The 22,975-nt window shown below is 46.2% G+C and overlaps 1 protein-coding gene across 1 annotated transcript; it reads left to right on the top strand.

Moving 5' to 3' along the window:
- Positions 1-56: 56 nt before the first annotated feature.
- FAM89A (family with sequence similarity 89 member A) lies at positions 57-20,115 on the top strand. Its single transcript, XM_046654134.1, has 2 exons — positions 57-396; positions 17,300-20,115. The coding sequence occupies exons 1-2, from the start codon at positions 112-114 to the stop codon at positions 17,561-17,563; spliced, it is 549 nt and encodes a 182-aa protein (XP_046510090.1). The 5' UTR covers positions 57-111; the 3' UTR covers positions 17,564-20,115.
- The last annotated feature ends 2,860 nt before the right edge of the window (positions 20,116-22,975 follow it).

Below are 22,975 nucleotides of genomic sequence, written 5' to 3'. Positions count from 1 at the left end.
GAAGTGGGCGTGGCGCCGCCGGGAAGGGGGCGGGCCGGGGGAGCCTTGGGCCGGGGCGGCGGCGGCGGCGGCGGCGGCGGGCGGGCGCGTGGCCGAGCCGGGCCGGGAACGATGAGCGGGGCCGGGGCTGCGCCGGGGACGGCGGGCGCAGTTCGGGGTCTCCGGGTGGAGGGGCTGCCCCCGCTGCCCAAGAGCCTGAGCGGGCTCCTGCACTCGGCGTCGGGCGGCGGCGCATCGGGGGGCTGGCGGCACCTGGAGCGGCTGTACGCGCAGAAGTCGCGCATCCAGGACGAGCTGAGCCGCGGGGGCGCGGGCGGCGGCGGGGCTCGGGCCGCGGCGCTGCCCGCCAAGCCTCCCAACCTGGACGCCGCGCTGGCTCTGCTCCGCAAGGAGATGGTAAGGGGGCTCCGCGGGCCGGGCTGGGGGGCTCTTCCCGTCCGGGCTCGCAGTCCCGTGAAAGTTCGCCGGGCCCCGAGCTCTGCTCTGCAAGTCCCCGCGCCCACCCGCCCCTTTCTGGTTCTTTTGCCCGGGCGCCGGCTCCGAAAGAGGGGCACTGCCCTCTCAACTACCCTCTTTTACTTGTCCTCCGAATGCCCACGATGGGACCCTCGCCCGGGAGGGTCCTCACTCTCAAAAGGCAGTTTTCGGAGACCGGGCGCCCCTAGTCCGGCCCTCGTTGGCTCAGAGACCTGGGAGGCGGGAGGCGCGGCGTGGGGTTCACGCCCGGCCTCGGGGCGGGGGCGGCTTTGTTACCCCTCTCCGGAGTGGAACGGATCTCCCCGGTTTGGGAAAGGCTTTCACTGCGCCCGAGGGGTGAAGAGCTGTGTGCGATTGTTTTTTCCTACCCTGCAGAGGACAGCTTTTTGTCCGCGCGCGTGTAGACAGCAGATTGGAACAGCCCTGGCCCTCCTCCCCCGCGTCCTCGGCGGCGCGTGCAGAATCCGATTACGGCGGGATGGCTCCGGCCCACAGATGGCCGTGAAAGCCAGCGCTTACCCTGAACCCCTCGGCGCGGTAGAGCTGATTCCTCGAACCGGCTTGAGAGGGATAGGGAGATGGTGCCCTCCCTGTCTGGGTGAAGCCCGTGTGGGTTCTTCGGGTTGAGTCTGAGCTCCAAACAATGGGACTTAGTTTTTCTCAGTCCTTGGGAAGTACGTTAGGTGTTTGTGGACCAGGACACACGATTCAGGTGACGCCAAAAGCAGGGCAAGGGTGGGGATTTAGGTGGCAATGAGCTTTCTCCACCAGGCTTAGGCCCGGCTAGAAGAGAACAGAAAACTTCCTCCTTTCTAACCCTCTTGCTGACCCCTGATCACACCCCTCACACACACCCCGTTTCTTTTTAGAATCTGCTCATTCCTTTCACTTGGTGCATCTCTTTCCCTCTCCTAGTGCAGATAGATACTTTATTAAGGAAATCTATTATGTGAAAGCTGTTTTTTTCCCCAAGAATAAATTTGCCAAAAAATTAATCATAGGAATCCTTTAAATATGCATCTAGTGCATTAAGAGATTGTTTAGAAAAATTCAATTTATGCATCCTTTTATCCTCAGGAGCTTATCTGTTCTGAAAACTAAGACTTAATTAAATCTAGAAAAGCAGCCTTAACACTTTTTAATCAGTTAGATATTGTCTCACGCTCCGTAGCTGGCATTGAAGTGATTTCCAATTCTCTCTGAAAAGCTTTTCTAAGCTTCTTAGAGAATGACTTAAATTCCAAGCCAGCCATTTTTATTTATTAATAAACATTAATCAACACCAGCATTGCACGGCTGGTGAGCAGCATTTTAATTAGATAAATCTACATCCAGTATGTTTACAGTCTGAACTTGGATGTAGCATAAATAAGATGGTGAAATAGGAAGACTCATCTCGGGTTACGTTCCATGCTGGAACAGAGACAGGAAAACCTCAGGGCCACTCCTGTCTTGAGGCTCTCTCTGGTTTATAAACATGCTCTGGAGTCTTGCAGTGGTGGCTTGGGAGTCAACATGCCATTCCCCAAAGTATTTTTCCAGGTCCCTCCTGGTGCGACTGAAGTACAAGCCACAACCTTATAATTATGCCTTTGACCAGAGCTTTCTCTAAGCCTAACTATTTGAAGCCCAAGGAAAATAAACAGCCATCTTTGGTCTGTCTGATATTTAGCTGTGATAAAGTTAAGACATGGCTACAGGCCTTGAAAAGTCCCTTTTAAGAAATGTCACAAGGTCTTTAAACATACTGTGGTCTTTTGGCTTTTTAAGAGATTTGCTAACCTAAGGCAGTGGGGTCCAACCTAAGGCCTCACTCTAAGGCTCCCACTGCAGGGCCTTGCAAGATAAGAACGGGGAGTTCTTTCCTGAGTTATCTGCAGAATAGTTTGTGTTGATCTATTGAATTCGAAGGTCTGAGGTCAAACCTTTGTCAAGGGATATAACTAGAAGTCATGGCAGAATGGGATTAATCCCTCTTTTTAAAAGTCCTGTGCACGCACAGAAAGAGGGCTGACTTCCAGCAGCAGTAGTGTGGAGGCCTCAGAAGACAACAGGATTTCAACAAGGGAAAAGGGTGTCAGGAGAGGGGCAGAGCGGAACTCTGCTCCGGTTCAGTAGCGTGGGGAGTGTACACTGCAAACTGGAGGGCGAGGGGCTGGGGAGGTGGGCTAAGCGGGTTGCAGAAAGCCTCAAGTAGCAAAGGAAGGTTTAAGCAGGAGAATGGCACAGGGCTGGCCTCCGAGGAATTAATCTGATGGCCGGGTGTAGGAGGGAGAGCTGGACGTAGGAGATGCTGGAGGCAGGCACGGAAGAAGTGAGCACCTCTAGCAGGGTGGGCCCCCGTGAGTGTGAGACAAGAATCAAGTAGGAGAGACTTCACCGGAGCAGAATCTGCAGGAATTGCTGATTAAATATTAGAGTTGGGGAAGGTGATGAGAAGGAATCAGAGATGACTTAAGCTTTTTTATGGGAAGTGCAGCTAAGCAAAACATTTAAAAATTACTCACAGTCCTAGCACCTAGAGATCATCACTTAGTATTTTGGGATATTTCCTGTGTAGGCACAATGTAAATGCTTTCCATCTATCATCTTATATAGTCCTTTTCAATTCTCCGTGAGATAGATACTGTCCGCGAGATAAAGTCTATTTTATATTGTTTAAAAATCATTCAGAATTTAAGTAACTCCCTTAAGGTAACAAACTCAACCAGATGTGTTTATCCACTGCATTATACTGCCTGTGTGTGCGCACACACACCCGCACATTCACGGAGCACATTATACCTTCCAGTTTGCTTTTGGGGGGGGCACGTATTGCAAACATTTTCTGGGTCAATATGTACTATGATGTCCTCAGCAACTGCAGAGTATGCCTTATATGGCAGTAGTAATCTTGATAATCCATCATGGGAAAGTGGGGTTCGTCGTAGCAATGGGGGAGTCAGGAGGAGTGTCTGCTTTAGAGAGGAAGGTGGTTTGCCTTACATCAGTGGAAGGGTATGTTAAACATTTCAGAATGTGGAGCTGGAGGCTGGAAAAGAGATTTTGACCTGGAGATAACTGATTGAAGGCTGGTGAGGGTGGAACCTGCGGAAGCTGGTGGCCAGGGCACATGAGGGCAGGGGGAGCCTGTGTGGGCAGAGGGTTCTGTCCCATGATTGGTGACGCCCTGCTCTGCTCTGAGAGTCATCGTTTCCACTCCAAGTTTCAGCACTTCCTGTTCTAGTAACCCCTCCTTTGTGAGATTCTGTACTGCTCCCCTCCCCCAGTGGGCCCATTTGGAAAGCTGTGAGGGTCACACAGATGGTTGTTGCTCTGTAGACCAGAAAAACGTCCTGTAAAACAAGAAGCTGAGTTTGTTGGGTTTTTTTTAAACATCAGAGAATATTTTAAGATCACATTCAACAGATGTTTACCAGGTGTGTGTTAGGTATAAAGTGCTGTGGAGGATACAAGGATGAATAGGAATGACGTAGATGTTAGGAGCTTATACAATCTGGTAGATGTGGGCATCTTTACAGCAGTGTAATTGCCGTAGTTTAGAGCACTTCTCATTTTTCGTGAGCAAAGACTCCGCAGTAATAATAGAAACTCATGCGGAACTAGCTCTTGCAAAAGGAGAATCTTGTTCTCTGGTTGGATGGATACGGAGACAGACTAGAAACCAGCTGATGGGGAGCCCGGGAAGTCCACTATATTCTTGCCCTTCCCCTGCTGTTTTCTTTCTTTCTTACATTTTGGAATGTGGCTGCTAAGAGTGTCCACACTCTCAATTTCAGCCATGCTTCTTAGTTCCAGTTTGTAAATACTGTGTGGAAGGATGCCAATGTGCCCTGCTTGGGTAGCCTGGCCAGCCTGGGCCAGCTAGTAGTGACCGAGGGCAGGACGGTATTTTACTAAGCTGGTGTGACCATCTGGATGGGCTGGGGGGCTGAGGATTCCCCAAAGAAAGGACAGTTTGCAGAAGCAGAACGGGGGGCTACTGGACATCAAAATACTAGATGTCTACCACAGACCTCTTTCTGTATGAAAATACTTTGCCCTCAAGGGCCCCACAGTTTGGAATAGTTTTATCTGCTAGGCTGGCAGGCTAGCTTCGCTCACTAGATCTCGGTTGGTGTTTCAAATCCTTGCGTGTGGTTGAAGGAGACCCTTGACTCTCAGTGTCAACTGGGTCCCCTGGCACAGATTTCTATAGAGACTGTCCTGCCCAGCAGCTCTGTGAGGTCAGCTCCTCGAGCTTAGATATCCAAAGGAGTCGCAGTAAAGTGTGGAGATAGAAAGAGCCTCCAACCTGGGGCAGGAGATCTTTGAGGGGCACTGGCCCTGGGGACTCCTGGGCTCTCCTTCTCCAGTCAGCAGCAGCAAGTTGTAATAGCTTTGACTTGGAGCCTATCTGCCTCATTTTTTCTTCAAACTATCAAACAGTTATTTTGGTCACCCACCTGTGCACGAGCGGAAAGTCATCTACACAGAACTTTTGAGTCCCTGAACTACAATGGTTTGGGTGGGTGAAGAATTTAATCTGAGAAAAAAAGTTTGATTTCTGAGACCAGCAACGCTTATCTTTCCCGCGATTTTGTGGAGACCGCAACCAAATGCGTCATGAGCTTGTGCAGTGACCTGTACTCGAGGAGATGTGCGTTAGCTTGAGTGGCCCACATCCCAGTGGAATCTAGTCCTCATCCTACATGTGAAACCAGAGTCTTAGACAGGAGTTTTTACTCTTTAAAAGTTTATGGTAAGGTCCACTCTCGAGTCAGGCCTGTGAAACGTGCCATCTGGAATAAGAGCATTGGCTTCTAATGCAGCGTTCTTGATTGACACTGATCAGAGGATACTGGGAATGTCCGATGGGCTTTAGTACTGTCTTTTTATTTTCACTGGTCTTCCCACCAGCATGGTTTATCGTGGTGTTCCTCAAAGGATGGACCACTAGCCCCAGAGTCCCCCAGACTGCTTGCTAAAATGCAGATTCCTGGGCCCCTTCCTGTACCTACACTTTTCACATGCTTTACGCTTTAAACGAGAATCTTCACTTGTAACAAGCTCTTGAAGAGTTGGGAAGCTCATGAACCAGGCATCAAGAGCTTGAATTCTGTTATTAAATTATGTGATATGATCTAGGCAAGCCATTTCATGAGTTTAGACTATAGATCCCCTATGGGGAAAATGAGAATTAAATGCCATAAAGGATCCTTTTGGCTGTAGCGGTATAATTCTTTCCCCTGCATGCCTCTGTGGGTCTTTATTGTGCCTACAGAAGAAATTTGCTCTGTCATAAAATAATGTGGGCACAAGTGCAGGGACCGCCTGTTGCAATGTGCTTGGTGACCCTGAGGACACTTGCACAGCCATGCCTGGTTATTGTAAATCCACTTAATGCAAAGAATTGGAAGGAGAAAAGGAAGAATCGTGCAAGTATGCTATTCTTGACTCAGTTCATCAAAAATTTGGCTGTCTACAATAGTTCTTAAAGTTTTTAGGCCATGATTACCTCATATAGTACTGGTCCCCATTCTCAGTATCTACCCAATGAAAGCAAAAATTAAAAAAGTATAAATAATAGTTTGTGTACATGAAAGCACATGTGTTTCTGTGGGGTGGGGGTGGGGCAGTAAGGGCAGGCTGTGGGGTCATTGGCCTGGTTTCATCCATCCATCTTTGATGTTATCTCTAAGTGAGCTTATACTTACAGTCCCAAAACTTGAAGATGTAAAGAATCGAAAGATATTTTTTCATACCACTTTCAACTTTTATCTATTATAGAGGCTATAAATTAATATTTTTCCTAACTCATAAGAATCTTACAAATGGCACAACCTTTCACTTTGGTCCCCCCTTATGGTTAAAGGCATTTGTCTGTTAAATGTGAAGGTAAAAGTGCCCCAGTTGTTGGCACTTTGGACCCCTCTTCGTTGACCGAGGACCTCAAACGAGCAAGTGCCCAGGTGTTTCTGCGTCTCACAGACATCAGGGCTGTCCCGTGCTCCAGGCACTGGTCCGGTGTTGCTATAGATTTTAAAGACCAGGTAGACAAGGATGTTCAGAGAGAGCTTGAGGAGAGGACCAGGGCCCTCGTGCAGTTCATTCCCATCGAGCGGCAGTTGGAAGCTTTGTGGTTTCGCTCCTGGGATGGCCACCTAAACTCCACGGAGACTTCAGACCTCAGTTTGAAAAGCTTAATTTTTCACGACCTGTGTAGGAAACCCTACAGACAGGCCACAGACTCCCTGAAGAGGAAACCTGCCCTGAGACTGGATGGTCAGATATTTGCCCCTCTTGCCCAACGTCATTCTCCAGGGCCTCGGCCTCCTAGTCACCTTGTTCTCTGCCCGCATGCTCCAGATCTTTCCACCTGATAAGTAGGCAGGCTTAAACGTTGCTCTTTTCCTGTAGCTTGTTCCCCCTCAGACACCTTACACAGAGACGTTCATTCTCCCTCAGGAACTTTGGAGATGGAAAAACTCAGCCTTCCTTATGGTTCTGTGGACATTTGTTAAGATGTGGCCTTTTCAGTTTTTGTGAGTACTTTCTGTTCCTTGATTAACCCTAAGAGCCAAGTCTGGCCTAGTTTTGCAGGTATGAGAATCCTGTCTTCAAGGATTTGGGGAGGAGGTGCTGTCCTTGACGGGAGGGGAGGGGTAGGGCAGGGGAGAGAGGAGGGTCTCCGTCCTCTGACCAGTACTCTCTGGGGGAGGGGTAACCTCTGTCAGACACCAGGCCGGTTCCAGCATGGAGAGGCTGGGCTAAGGAAGATGACTGGAATACATGCGGAGAATAGAGAACATGGGAAGAGGGTGTTGGGTGTATTCTTAGGTTGTTGACTGCACTTAGAATTGGAGATAAATGCAGTGAAAGAGTGACTGCGAGGTGTTTAACATCCCTTAAAACAGATATGCAAATTAAAACAACAAGGTATCCTGTTTTACCTAAAGGACTAGCAGAGATGTAAAAGAATGGTCATCGTGATGGTGAACGTTTGGAGAAATAAACCCCATAAAATAGAATAGACACCAAACACTTTCTTTTGCTTCTTATGTCAGTTGTCTGAAAAGTGCTAGATGATGATAATGTTTTCTATATATTGTCCAAGAACTTGGTTTTCTGATTTTAGCTTCAGATTTTCTTCCTTAACTGCATCTATTCTTGCAGAGAAGGAATTTCAATTCATTGAATATCCCTCAAGAAAATGACAAAGCACAAGCTAACCTTCAAATGTGTGTTGAGTTCCAACATGTTATTAGTAAGTTGTGTTTTTACCTCTAGTCCTACCTGCTTTTTCAACATCAGCTGTGTCCGTGTCAGCATTTCACCATCTTGGACAATGAATTTTTAGGCCTTGGATACAAATTCTTGATAAGTGGTCTCCTGTTTGCAGCCTCAGGATTGGGGAGGCATTAGAAGGAAAGCATGCTTGTCACCTTCTCCCTTGCAATTTCATTATTATAAGTTTATCCTATAGAAATAGTTACACAAGTAAATAACAAACATGTAAATTACATTACATCCATGTCAGTAACATGGATATGTATTGTAGGGCTATATAATAGTATTTATAAGAGCAATAGAATGCTGTACCATTGTTGAAAAGAATGTGATAACTATATATACAGACAGAGATGTTCACAGTGTGAAAGAGTAAATTACGAACAGTACAGTCGGCCCTCTGTATCCTCGGGTTCCGCTTCTGCAGTTTCAACCAACCGCCAATCAAAAGGCCTACGATGGTTGCATCTGTGCTGAACATGCAGACTTTTTTTCTTGTCCTTATTCCCTAAACAAAACAGTGTAACAACATTGCATTGGGTATTATAAATAATCTAGAGATGATTTGAAGTACATGGGAAGGATTATGTAGGTTCTATGAAAATACTATTCTATTTTATGTAAGGGGCTTGAGCATCGACTGATTTGGGATCCATGGGGGGGTCCTGGATACCAATGGTAGCTAAAAAACAAACTCGAATGCATAGTGTCTTAAGGGATATACATTAAACTCCTAAAAGTGGGTATCTTTAGAACAGTGGTTCTTAAAGTGTGGTCTGGGGACATCAAGGAGTCCCCCACATCCTTTTGGAGGTCCGTAATTATGTGGTGGTCATATTGACAAATGTGTTTTTTTGAGTATTATCTAGGGAAGTATATCCACGTTTGGAAGATCTGCATAATGCAGTGAATCAGTCTTCCACGTTTTTCATATAACTGATGTTTGATGTTGCAAAATCATGCATGGTTTGAAGATCCATTCAAAGTGCAAGACTGATGGATTTTAATGTAAGAGTATGAAAAGTTCATTGCGTAGCTTCAGATTCCACACTGCAGCCAACTAAAGGGTAGTGTCAAAGAAGAATATCTACAATATCTGGAAGGCTATTAAAATACTCTTTTCTTTCCCAATTACGTATCTGTGTGAGGCCAGATTTTCTTCATTTACTCCAACCAAGACACCATGTCTCAAAGGATCAAATGCAGAAGCAGATAAGCCAGACATTAAAAAGCGTACAAATGTTATTGTTGATAAAAATGTTATTTATGTTCACATGTAGTGGGTATATTATTATTTCTAAATGGATTAATAAATACTAAAATTTCTCAGTTTTAATTTCTAATAAGGTAAATATCAATAGGTATAACCCACGTAAACAAGAGCTCTTTGGGACCCTCAGTAATTTTTAAGAGTGTAAAGGGGTCCCAAGACAAAAACATTTGAAGATTGCTGCTTTAGAACATGGTGTTAGGGAAGACTGGTTCATATAATTATGAACCATTGACTCTTTAATACAATCAGAATATTTTTATAGTCGGAAAAAAGTGAAAGAATGTGCAAAGACGCTTCTTAAAGAAAATGGTCGATTGCTTTTCTTTATCTCTGCCTAGGACAGAACAAGAGGAAATGAGCTTAATTGGTATTAACATTAGTTTAGGTTAGCGATAAACAAGAATATCCCTATGAGTTAAGCAGAAAACTCAACTCAAACTGCCCGACCTAGCAGAGGAACTTATGGGAAAGTGTAGAGGTGGGGCAGGCCTAATCTGGGGGCGCAATCCTGCAACCTGTGTATTTTCTGTCTCTGAATCACCGTGGCACTTCAGAGTCTGGGCTCAGCCTGGTGAGTCTAAAGCAGTAACAGGAGATGAAACTGACCAGATAGCACAAATGCGTTTCCGCTCAGGGGAGGAGAGTGTAGTGTAGACAACCACTTGGTGAATGGAAGCTTGCTTGCTTGCTTAGAGAGCACACAATTGCAGCCCTCAGGGAGCGTCAAGGTCCTGCAGGGGCGTTTCTGTCAGGCTTAGGCAGCCCAGTTAATAGCTCCTTTCCTCTAGAGCAACACTGATGAACTCTCTCTCTTTGGTTTTCCTTTTCTAAACAGTTTCCAGGTCAGCGTCCTTCTGTCAACACATCCTTTCTTCAGAAACCAGGTTACGATCCATTAGGTCACTGCTTGCTGTATTACATTCCAGGCCTGTGGATACATACGAGACACCTTGATTAGATTTGGGGCATTCACCACCTCTTGTCTACAATAAATTTCTAAGCCGTCCGTATAAGCTTACTCATTCACTATGTTTTAAAAAAAATAACTTTGAAAGTTCTCTGTTTGTAAGTTAATACGTATTCATAGTAGAAAATCTAGAAAGTCCAGTAAAGCCAAAAATATAAATCACCCGTGATCTCAGCAGCTTGCTGTACCACAGCTGACATTGTGGCATCTTCCTTCCAGTATTGTCTGCGTAGGCTGTACAGTCCACTGGTCAGAGCACCAATGGTGGAGTCCTCGGCCCTGGTTGCAGCTCCCTGGGGCTCTGCCACTGGCTGTGTTAATTACACCTACCTCACAGAACAAAGATGAGCATTACATACTTGGATACAGTTGAGATGAGATCTTCTTCTCTGCAGGCAATCCCCAGAAACAAACTAGTTAGCTGGTTAAAAGTTATGTGCTATTTTAAGGCTTTTGGTAAGACAATGCCAACTAGTTCTCCAGAAGGATTTTAGAAGCAGCCAGTCCCAACAGCAGTGTGCATCCATTCTCTACTTTTTATTATTACTAGTTTCTAAAATTGAGTGACATACTTGTTGGGAAAAAACATTAAGCAGTACAGAAGGCTGTAAATACCCAGTCGCACTTTCCAGAAATAAATTCTGCTAACAGATATTTTCCCTTCCAGTTAAAAGCTTGCACATGTGTGTGCATGTACATGTGTGAAGTGAGATGTACTAAACATGCTGTTCTGTCGCTTGAACTTCTGTGCTTAATCATGAATGTTGGTCGCTCTTCCACTTTAGTATATACAGAACTGCTCATTCTTTTAAATGACTGCCTAGTTTTTATTGTATACCATAATTTTATTTATGTATACCATCATTTTTTAAACCAAGTTCCTATCACCCATTCTGTTTCCATCTAAAATTTCATGCAACAAACTTTTTCTGCATCTGTCGCTGTTTCGGGAGCCCTCATGCGATAGTTCCTGATTCTATAGTTCAGCTTCGGATCTGTGCATGCCCTGCCCCGTGGAAGGTGGGATATTTTTCATCGTGTTGAGGAGTTGCAGGGGGCGGGGGCTCATTTCAGAGTCGATCTCATTATGACCCCCTGAGACTAACCCATCCCAGCCCCCTGACCTGCTTCCTCCCCGGCTCCACCCACAGACGGGCCCCATTGTGGAGCCAGGCACAAATAAGATCATTTCCTTTTATGTTTGTTTGGTTTTCAACTCATTGTTGTATTTGGGAAGAAGTTGCTTTTGTTTAAGTCTCTCAAACACCCTGATGAATTACCCCGACTTTGAGTTTCTCAAATAAAACAGACTATTTTTTTTAAACACAATTTTTTGTTTCTGAAAAATATCCTAAAGTTTTTCATGATGCTCTGTTTGAAATCAATAATTTCCCTTCAAAGATTCATCTTCTAAGCCTTGTATCCTAATGGTAATGTTTCTATTGTAATTTTTTTAAAGTCAGGAAGAACTCCCTCCCCCACAGCACCCTCCAAGGATATTTCGAGACTTAGGGACCCAAAACCCAGCTGGAAACCACCACCCTGTTGGAGGTGTATTCACGTGGCCGTCCTACTGTGAATTTTTTTTTTTAAACATTTTATTTTTTCCTTTTTCTCCCCAAAGCCCCCCGGTACACAGTTGTATATTCTTAGTTGTGGGCCCTTCTAGTTGGGGCATGTGGGATGCTGCCTCAGCATGGCTTGATGAGCAGTGCCACGTCCGCACCCAGGATTCGAACCGGTGAAACACTGTGCTGCCGCAGCGGAGCTCGAGAACTTAACCACTCGGTGACGGGGGCCAGGCCCACCCTCCCTGCCCCCGTCCTCACCCCCACCCCTAGTACTGTGAATTTTTGAAACAGTTTTGAGGGCGGTTCAGGATTGTTTGGCCCCATTGTTGATGTTGTGGATTGGTGAGCCACCTGTGTGTGCAGGGGGCCTCTGTCCTGGGAAAAGAGAAGAAAAGGATCAGGAAGGAAGCAGGAAGCCAGAACAGAGAAAGGAAGGAATCGCTTTAGCAGTTTAAAGCAATGGAAACTAGTTGATAGTTCTTAATTGTCTTGAGCGTCTAGAATAAGGGACTACAAATTACCGGGTCTTAGAATTCTATGCTTTTTTTTAAATGAGCCTATTTGAATTCTAAGTGTGCTTTCAAAAGAGCTGTGTTTCTCAATCCAGCTGTGATTTAGGAGATCAGCAGTCCTTCAGGGACATGTGGGGAACACATCACCAAGATGACAGGCTTCCGGGCCTTCTAGAATGGGGACAGTGGGGGTTAGCGGGCTTGCTGAGGGCGTGTCCCTCCCCCTCCCCACTTTTTTTTCTGGAAGGACAGGAAGTCCTTGTTCACGGGTGATTTCTTGTTCGTGGGTGATTTCCTCATGGCCTGAAACAAACTCTCCATTTAGTTCTCTTGGATGGTCCTTCTCTTCCCTTCCCACATCCCCAGACCCTCAGACCCGTATGCTGAGAGACTGTTTCCGGAGCTGGCAGTCATGAGCCTCTCCCAGCTACAGATGCTCGACTCTAACGAACAACAGGGAGAAAGCTTGGTTTTGTGTCATCTGCTCCTGTTAGGCAAGGGGTGTCTTTTTGATGACATGGCGAGAACCGTGTGGTCTGAGGCTTTCCTCGGGGGCACCTTGGGGTGTGCTGGGCACAAAAGGCTGCCTGTTCAGTCCTGTCGCCTCGGCAGCTGCCTCCAGGGTGTAGCAAGGGGCCTGCTGAACCCAGCAAGGCCTCACTGCCAGGCTGCTTCTGCAGCCAGGTGTTCTCTGGCAGGGCGTCTGAGGTCTCTACAGTGCGGCATTTTCACGGAGTCAGCCAATATCTGAGTGCCTGCTCTGCAAGGCTCTGTGCTGGGTGCTGAGGGATCAACAGGGAGATTGGCCACTGCATTATGGGCTTGTCCTACATTGGGAGAAAGAAGACCATATGCATACTTGTAAGGTAGAGAATAATAAATACCTTCGACAGGCAGAGAAGGCGAGGGCAAAGTGAGGGACACTGGGGCTGAGCCAGTCAAAGTCTAAAGAGTGGAGGAGAAGCTGGCGTTGGACCAGGCAGGCAAGGAGGCTTTAGCAGATGCTGTGGGGACAGGTGGGGACTCGGGGTGAAGCGGCCTCAACCTGACCGTTGCATGAGTTGCAGGTAGGGGAGAATAGATCCACACAGATTATGGAACACTGCCCAGGGATGTTCAATTCGCCTCTCGAAAATTCTAGTGAAAGTGTTGAAACAACCCCAGCTGAGGGAGAGGTGTCCTGGCTGCAAAGTCAGGTTTGTTGGTTTACCTCATGTCCTCCTCGCTAATTTGGAAGATTTCTGGTCAGTCCGAGGAAGTTTAGTGCCTGAAGAAGAAGGCATTGATTGCAACACCATGAATGGATCTAGAGGGTATTCTGCTAGCTGAAATAAGTCAGACAGAGAAAGATAAATACTGTATGATTTTACTTAGATGTAGAAGATACCAAACAGAATAAAACAGAAACAGACTCAGAGAGAGAGGAAACAAACTGGTGGTTACCAGAGTAGGGAGGGTGGGGGACCGGCTAAATAGGTGAAGGGGATTAACAGGGACAAACTTCCAGTTATAAAACAAGCAAGCACAGCATTGGGAATATAGTCATTAATATGGTAATCATTTTATATGGTGACAGATGGTAACTAGACTTATCATGATCATTTTGTAATGTTTATAATCACATCACTATGATGTACACCTGAAACTAAGAGGATATTATAAATGAATTATGTTTTAATAAAAAAAGAAGGTGTTGAGAAGCTGGGATGTGTGTAGGCGTGTGCATGCACGTGTGTGTGTGTAAAGCCCGGTTAAATTAGGCTAAACGCTTGGCATCTGTGTAGTAGGTGTGTCCAGGACTGTGCTGTGTTCCTAGGTGGGTCAGACCTTAGTTTCTAGGCCAGTGTTCCGCCCGATGACAAGGCACTTTGTGAGTCATCCGGCTGTTGCAATGCAGAAAGGTCTGGAACACAATCCACTTTCTTGCCTGGTGTGTATCCTAGGTAGGCCTGGAATACCTAGGAAATAGCACCTAAGAAGAAAAGCCTGGGTTTCGGGGTAACATGGGATGGTGGGCTGTCAGAGCCTCTGAAACCTGGTGGGGGTCGTGGAGCCGTGGAGCCCAGGCTGCTGCTTCCACCTGTGACTACCTCCAGCCAGCCCAGGAGGGTGAAAGGTAGACGCATTCCAATAGCATGTTGTTCCCTGCTACTCCTTTTTCCATTATTCATTCCGGAGGTGGGAAATAGGGTCTTGGGATCCCCCAAGTGATCTGCTAGTATCAGTGACTCAGTAGAAGTACTTCCAGGATTCCAGAAGAACCTTTTCTATGACTTTTTGAGCAAATAAGGGTGTGACTCTGGGAGGGTGTGACTTCCTTTATTCAAGTTTATATTCTTTACATTAATTCTAGAAAAGATAGGTACGTTTGAATTAGCCGAGTCAGAATCTTGTGACTTGGTTATTGGATTCACATCTGGATACTGCAGAGGAGTCTTAGAACATCAGAGCAAGTCCAGGGGAAAGGACTGGGTGGTTTAGAGATCGGAACGTCATCACAGATTGTTGAAGAACCTGAGGATATTAGCTTGGAGAAGACAAATAGTTTTTTTTCAGGGGATAACGGTGGGGGAGTGAAAATTACCTTCAACTATTTAAAAGATGATTAAGAAAGAGAGAAATCAGATTTGTTTGTATGTACCTAGCATCAAGATCTCTAGAACCTACGGGCTGGGAGATTTTGCCTTTGTGTAAAGAATAATTATGTATGTTTGAAATGAACAAACTGGTTTGGAAGATCCTCCTTTTTTGGGTTTGAAGTAATACGTCGAGGTCCTTTCCTATTTGAGAGTCTACACTTACCACCCTGCTCCTCAGGAGGCCGGTTTGCTGATAATCTCCATCTTGCTTGACTGCCCTGGCAGCCTCTACCAGAGAGGCCAGGTGGTCCTTGCTCAGCATTCAGGAGGGCATGGTGGCACACAGGGTGCTGCCCTGCCATTCTTTCCCACGGTGAGAGTCTGCAGGCTAGCAGAGTGGGAAATAATAATGACAATAACAATGATAGCAGCAGCTGTCGCTCTTTTTAGGACTGAATGATTTGTTCATGGTCCCACAGCTAGTGGATGGCAGAGCCTGAGTTTGAACCCAGGCAGGCAGGCTCCAGAGCCTGCACTCTTTATTCTATGCTCTTCCGTCTGGCTGGCCTGAAGTTCAGTGCTCACAGGAGAATAAATATAAGTGGCCCATGAAAGACAGGCATTCGTATCAAGAACACTGGTTCTTCACTGGAACTGGACATCAGAATCGTCTGGGTATTTTTAAAACACAAATGTCAGAGACTCACTTTTCTTTCTGACGCACACACATGTGCATGCACACACACAAACTCTAATCAGGAAAAGGGGTGATGGCGTCTGACCCCAGGAAGTGGCATGTGGCAACCTGGGCATCTCTTGGTTTGTCGACGGCTGCCCTATTCAGGCTGTACTTTTCAGAGTAGAATGCCATGGAGCTAGGTCTGCCCTCTCGGAACAGCTCAGGAAACTGTCTCTTGTAGGCACCTGCCATTCATTTCAGACAAAGCAGCGATGGTTTATGGCATAAAGTCACAAAGTGTTTGAGCTAGCTATGGATTATCCAATTTAAATCCCTCATTTTATAGGCAGGTTGCGGGCAGGGGCCTCAACAAAGCCATTAAAAGTGGCAGAGCTGGGCCTGGAGGCCGTGACTTCTGGTGAGGTCTCTTCCTAAGAAAAGCTTCTTTGAGGAGTTCTAGGGTAGAAGGAATTCTAGAATAATGGGGAATCACTACGGAAACAACAGAACTCGCCTCTCTGTCTGGAAACCTTCCTTGAGCAAAATATGCTAAGCAGATGTGACCTGGTTGCATGTTTATGGTCTCTTCAGCCGTAGTGATGAGATAGCTGGTGTCTGACGATTTAGAGTGATTGAAGGGTGTGAAGAATAACCTGGAATTTAACACCCAGTCTTGTCACAAGATGAACACTTCTTTCTCGGCCCAGATTCCCTTGTGTGAAAGACCATCTTGTGTGGAAAATCTCTTTGCTGGGTAATTGTAAAGACTGTAAATCCTCTAACACTTTGTTTTTCTATGTGCAGTCCCCTGTGTTGTTAATGCTGTAGTCTGGTGCTTGGGACACAGGAGGCATTCAATTACTGTTTTTTTAAATAGATTGATATTTAATACTCCCCATTGCCCCATAAGAGAATTTATTTTTGTCATGAACCGAGGCATAGAGATGATAAATAACTTGCTCAAGGGCCGAGAGGCAAAAGGCAGGTCTCCTGGCATGTTGTTTAGTTTCTCGCCTCGCAAGTGAGTGAGGCCTGACGCCCAGCAGCATTGCTAGGCGCCACTCAGACCTACTGACTCAGAATCCGTGTGGTTGACAAGATCCCCAGGTGATCCCCAAGATTCCCCAGTGTAAGATCCACTGGTCTGGGTTGCATTTCCCAGTGGATTAACCCTTCTCTCTTGAGGATTGATGGAAATGGTGCGTTTCCTGTCCTGACTGTGTGCTTTTCCCTCTGATGGGCAGTAGGGAAGGGAGGAACTTGAAGATAAACAAATCTGTGACTTTTAAATGTTCTTTGTTCTATCATCCCTTGTGAAAATAGTTTCCAGGAGGATCTGTAGAGGCCCCTTGGGCTTATTCAGTCGCTCTGGGGAGTGATCCCACAACCAATTCAGGGTGAGACTGACTCTGTCTGGAGGAGAGGGAGTCTGACCACTTCTCTTGAGAGCCTGGAGGCTGAGCTGGTCAGAGGGCAGGTGCTCCAGGGGGCCAGCGTGTGACATTGACCAGGTGAGCCACTGTCACTGGCAAGGGGACTCTGTTGCCCCAGGGAGTTGAGAATGACTCTAGTAGTAGGGGGAGGCACCTGTAGGTCTTCTCTGAATCTGATCGGAGCAAGAGGAAATGACACACTTGTATCTTGGTGTCCAAAGTGAAACCAGCTGGGCTACCAGAGTGTGCAGTGCTTCTGCTTGGCAGGGCGTGCCGGAGGCCAGAGTGAATCCCGCAGGCTGGGGCCCGCTGCTCTGCAGGTGTGATCCTTCCTGACACACTGAGTAATGTCTGAGGTGTGGGCATCACATAATTAAGGTTTTCTCAAAACTGGAAATCCAGAGCATTCAAGTGATGCTCTGAGTTGTTCGCTGTCTGGAAAGAATGTGCTGGCACGGGCAGATTGCTGGCTAAGTGTTCAACTAAAATTAAACTCAAGTGCTGACTTCTTGTTTTTACCTCCCACCCCTTCCCTCAAGGTTGGCCTCCGACAGCTGGACATGTCCTTGCTCTGCCAACTGTACAGCCTCTACGAGTCCATTCAGGAGTATAAGGGAGCGTGCCAGGCAGCATCCAGCCCAGACTGCAATTATGCTCTGGAGAACGGCTTCTTCGATGAAGAGGAGGAATATTTCCAGGAGCAGAACTCCCTCCACGATGGGAGGGAACGCGGCCCTCCGAGGGACCTGTCACTGCCCGTCTCCCCCCTCTCCGGCAGCGACTGGATTCTGGAGTCCCTCTAAAGCATCTCAGGAGGGAGGCGACTGTTACTGCCGGACACACCGTCAACAGTTGCTTCTCCTCTTGCAAGAAAGCTCCTCTGGCCTCCACTGTGGGTGGTCCTCAGGCATGTGGGATGAGCGCTGCCAGTTTACTTTGTAGGCAGGCAGATGTCCATGGACACATGGCGGCAGTCTATTCTGATGGCTGGAGTTTCTGCTCAGGCGATCTAGAGGTGCTCAGCATTGTCTTTGACACCCTGGAACTGAGGCACTCCTGCTGAGGATTCCTAATGAGAATAGAACAAGGGGGGTTCTGGAGAAGACCTTTTTGGGTATTTTGTGCGAGACAGTTTTGAGCTAGTTCCTTCCTTCTGGATCGTAGGTGATCTCACACCCTCTTTGTTGTAGGCTTTGCCTCCAGCTTGCAATGTGTCACAACTAACTTTCCCCTTCTCCCCTTCCTCCATACATTCTGTGGCCTTTCTTGCTGTTTCATGAGCTTTTAAGCCTCTTGGTTGAGTTTTATTTGTTCGTAAGCTACATTCCTAACTGTCCAGGTGACTCCGTGAAAGCTTTTTACTGGAAAAGTCAATATTTCAGGTCACACCAATCAACTACATTCTCTTAAGCTGTCAAAAAAATTTATATCATTCTTTGTCCATCAGATAGAGGAGGAAGGAAGATAATACAAAGATTTGTTGAGTGGGGAAAAAAAAAACTGGGGCAAGCTGGTGTTTTGTATAATTCTCTGTAAGATGGCAACGTTTTTGTTTTTAAAGATTCTGAATGTACACTGGTATGTTAGAAAGCAAACTCCTCCATTCAAAACAGTGATCACCTTAAGCCTTAATATATTTATTAAAGTACTTTATGAATACTTTATACTGTGTAGGTTAAAAATAAGGATAAAATGCCAAACTCTCTGTAGTTGTGTATTATTTTGGTCTGAATTCGGAGTCATCCACTTTCATAACTTGAATGTGTTGAATCCACTCAAATACTGAAAGAACATTACAGTTTGTTTTCTTGCTATTAAGAATTTGAAAGAAGCTTTATTCTTCTTTTGGCTTATTCTTGGAACTGTTTTGTCCACAGCAGACCACCATGGACAGTTAGGTCTCAGTGTTGCTGGTCTTTGAATACTTCAGACTCCTTGCTCTTCTTTCTTTTGGTGTGATAGTTGCTTATTAGCACCTCTTGTGGGTCAGAGAGAGGAAGTAAAACTCATCCTCATGAACCAACATGTTGACAACCTGTTATGTACGCGACCCTGTGTCAGGAACCAGGGTGAGGTACAGAGAAGGAAGAGCGTTTGTGCTCATTTCCTGTGTTGAGAGGAGTAGTTAAAATGAGGGATTGCCTTCAGTGGGTGACATAACTGTTCAGTGGGGACAAGACAATTGGCAGTGACAGACCAGGTGAAGTCTGGTAATCTACAGGAGCCTCTTCCTTTGAGGCTGGCCCCTGCTTAACAGTGAGTTGCACCCTAGGTCAGCTGTTCTCAACCCTGACCACATTAGAATCACTTGGGGAGCCTTTAGAACAATAGTGAGCCTGGCTCAGGACGCCCCCACCCTCATTCTGATGTAATTAGTAAGGAGTGAGGCTTGGGCATCCGTATGGTGATACAATGCAGATCTAGTTGAGATCTAGTGTTCAAATGTGGTCCATGTAGCAGGCGTCACCAGGAACATGTTGGAGATGCAGAATCTCATACCCCACCTGGACCTACTGAATCAGGCCTGGCATCTTCACAAGATGCCCCCAGTGATGATCCTTTTGCACAGAGTTCAGGAAGCACTGCTTCATGTCAGCCCAGTGCCAACACTGCTGCTCTGAGAGGCTGTAGCATCTCCTTGCAGCACTAAAGAAGAGACTGGCCTGCCCCAGGCAGTAGTCAGGACACCCAGTCCTCTTGGAATGGGCCAAGAATAGCCAGGAGCAAAGCTTGCAGGGCTGGCTCGGGCTCGGGGAAGCCCCCTCGTTTGGAATGCGAGCTTCCCTGGCGCTGCTGCCTCTGGGCTCTGCTGGGACTGTGACAATGCATAGTGTCTTTGAGTTTCTGGGCTTTTATCTCATCATTGCGGGATAGTCTATCAGAGTTAGAAGTGGAATGAATCAAGGCAAGCAAGGGGCCTCTCCCTTACTGTTGGGAAGAGCTAACATTCCTCACTCGTGTGGTGAATTGGCATATATGCATAAACCACTGCAGTTTCTAATACTCCTGAAATGTATATAAATCACCCCAAACTTTGTCTTACTCCAATCGTCATGTACTGTTGAAAACACAACCTCGCAAGGAATGTTAACATTTCCCAAACCGTAAAATGTTTTCTAATACACCCTCCTTACAGTTCTGCAGATGAATAGAAAATAAATTGAGCTGGGGTCCTATATTGCTGCCTGGAGTAAATCATGACCTTGGAAGTTCAAAGTGCGACTTTTGCTACTCAGTGGCTAACAGAGTGCCTGGTAGGTGGTAAGACAGTCCAACTTCAGCTGATAAAGCTGAAGAAACTGTAATCTGTGTAAGGCAGCGTACATAGTGGTTAAATAAAAGCACTTTTATCTTCCTAAGGTGTATGTGCAATGAACCCAGAATTGTTGGTAATTTGTCTTGCAATTCACAAATGATGCCGTTCCTCTTATGTCCCTAGTGGAATTCATAGTTAACCAAAACCAACCTGACTCCTTGCTTTCATTTATCTATAACTTAGAGTGATGTCATTCATTCAACTAACGTTTATTAGCAGTTTTGTGGGTCACGTTGAGCTAGGCACCAAGAACACAAGATGAATAACATGAGAAGCCTCTGGCAAATGCAGCTCTTCCACAAATAGCCTAATGCCTGCGGTTAAGTATTGCAGTTGGGGAAGTCCATGGACCACTGAGGTCTAGAAAGAGACTCAACAAATTCTTGGGGTTGGCTGAGATAACATCTGAGCTGGCTTTGAGGGGCGAATAAGTTCAAGAGGGAAAGAGTGAGAAGGCAGATGGAGTGGCATAAACAAAGTCTCCAAAAACTTTCATTTATAATGTTGTGTGCTTTCACAAAACACATCATTTTTATAATTAAAACCCAGGTTAAGTGATTTGCGTAAGATCATGGCTAAATAAGAGCAGAGCTGTCATTCTCAGATGCAGTTTATGCTCTGTCTACGTCTAAGGCACAAGCAGGTGCTGGGATCATGTGAAATCTAAGGAGATTATCTGATACAGCCCCTTCATCTCACATCACACTGCTTTCTTACTTAATGATTTATTGTGTAGTGTTTTCTACTGGATCTTGGTCTGATTTCTACATGCACGGGCCTAATTTCTTTCAGAGCATGTGATTATAAACATAGGCCAAATGTATGTGTGGCGGAGAGGCTCAACAGCAACCAACATCTCTTTTCACTGTAGGTGAGTTGGCAGTTCAATTTCATCTTTCTGCCCAAAGAGAACTTACTGATTGTAAAAACCCAAGCACATCCAGTCTTCCTGTCTTCATGAAAGATTGTACTTTCAGTTTGGAGAGATGCATCTGAGTCCATTCTGTATGGGAGTGGTAGAGCTTATGTTATGGTGGAGTTTACACCTGAGAACGGCAGACACCTGCTGAATCATAGTTTCATGGATGAAAATGCTCTGGGAGCATATGGGCCTCCCAACCACTAGTGTAGGCTTTGGAAAAAGTGTCCACAGCCTGCCTGATGCCTTTGGTCTAAACACTGGTAAGAATGCGTTACTTTTCCACCTCACTTCTCTGGCCGCTGGTCAGCCGAGAACAGGTGCCTAGAATACCCATTTTCCTACCTGGTTCCCCTGACTCCCTGAAGAAGTTGCACAAACAAGCTAAGTATTTACAGAATGTTGAGCAAAACCTTTATTAAATATACTAGCAGAAAATTAGCGAAATAAAAGCACAAAACAATAGTCGGTAAGGAAGAGGTACAGCCCTTGAGAGGCAGATTCCTGAGAGAGGAGAGGAGAAGGGCAGATGTCAACTGGAGAATTACACATTGCCAGCCTCAGGGAGAAGCTCAGAGAACCCCCTCTCCCTGCTTCCCATCCTATTTCCAAGACAGAGAAGTTCTAAAGAAAGTCAGTGAGGAATGGGGTCCCAGGAACACAGAAACCATGGTTATTGGCAGGGCTGATTTTAGCGGGAGGAGCACTTGCATTAGCAATAGACCTGGTTAAAGCCACAGGCACCATACAGCCTGAGAGCCCTTCCCAATTCTCTTACGAGGATGCAGCTTAGGAGGAGGGAAGTTAGGACTTAGCTCAGCTCTGTGCTGGGTCTTAGGGAAGACAGCACCTCACCATTCTCTTTCTTTCTCCTGCCCCTCAGGAGGATAACATGGCAGAGTGGGGCTCACGGTGAAAGGGGAGACCATTTAAGATAGCTTCTAGGACATCATTTGTGTTAGAGAAAAGAAAGCTCCTTTGAATGCCCAAGTCCAGCACAATGGTAGGAAAGCCATGGGGATTTGAGACTGAAGGGCAGGCTGGTAATAGTGCTCATTTGCTGTGTCCCTATGCATAGATGCCTCAGGAATCTAGATGGAGATGAGTTTGGAGAATGAGAAGGACGCTTGCTCACCAGACTTGACTTGCCGTTACTATATATCACCAGCATGCGATAGCCAGCAATACTCCCCACTGGGCATTGGTCCTCTGTGTGTCTGCTCCCCATTTGCCTTTCTGATAGAAATACGAGGGAAGACACATTCAACTCAGTCCCCCTGTAGTCACACGCCATCTGACTTCTCTCGACAAGCTTCTATCAGACACACCCTAAATGACTGTCTCATTGACCAATAACATAAACGGGCTCAGACACCCTGACCAAAGCATTTCCGCTGTGCTGGGACCCTGAATTGGAAGGAGCCCAAATAAGGCCTGGAAGCTGAACTTATTCCCCTGCTGTGGAAGAAAGAATGGGAAGCAGGCCCCATAGGGCTGGAGACACACTCTAGCACAGATGTGTGCCTGGTCACACATTTACTTATTTTAAATGGATTGATATGATTTATAAATCACCTTTATTCCAAAAACTATTTAAGGCTGCTTTATAAAAACTCACACAACACAATAAAATACAATTTTTTTTAGAAAGTGGGTTTAGAAATCTCCACAAAGGGAAGACAAGAGCAGGACAGATAAGATGAAGCCAGGGGTAAAATCAGCATGAGCAGCACCTGCTGTGAGAAAGACAAGGAGTCCTATTTGCTTGCAGGACGTAAAGGAGGCAGATTCTGACCTTGAATTTAAATTAAGGCCATAGATCGATGGTGGATGCTCAGCCCTAGAGCAGGTGTTTCCCAGCCAAATGTGTCCATCAAGGTGACCTCTGGAAAAGATGGGGAAGAGTGAGAACGGCCTTCTTTAAATGTTGCAAAGGAATCTTAAGAGTTACATGGAATTCCGCAGCACCACCCCCCCCCC

Source organism: Equus quagga, chromosome 2 (genome assembly GCF_021613505.1).
Source record: "Equus quagga isolate Etosha38 chromosome 2, UCLA_HA_Equagga_1.0, whole genome shotgun sequence".
NCBI classification, from domain to species: Eukaryota; Metazoa; Chordata; class Mammalia; order Perissodactyla; family Equidae; genus Equus; species Equus quagga.
This window is presented reverse-complemented; position numbering and strand designations above follow the sequence as displayed.

Excerpts from the sequence above, each read along its gene's own strand:
- FAM89A (XM_046654134.1), top strand. The coding sequence starts at position 112 with ATGAGCGGGGCCGGGGCTGCGCCGGGGACGGCGGGCGCAGTTCGGGGT. Across the intron at positions 397-17,299 it reads CTCTGCTCCGCAAGGAGATG|GTTGGCCTCCGACAGCTGGA; the intron begins GTAAGGGGGCTC and ends CCTTCCCTCAAG.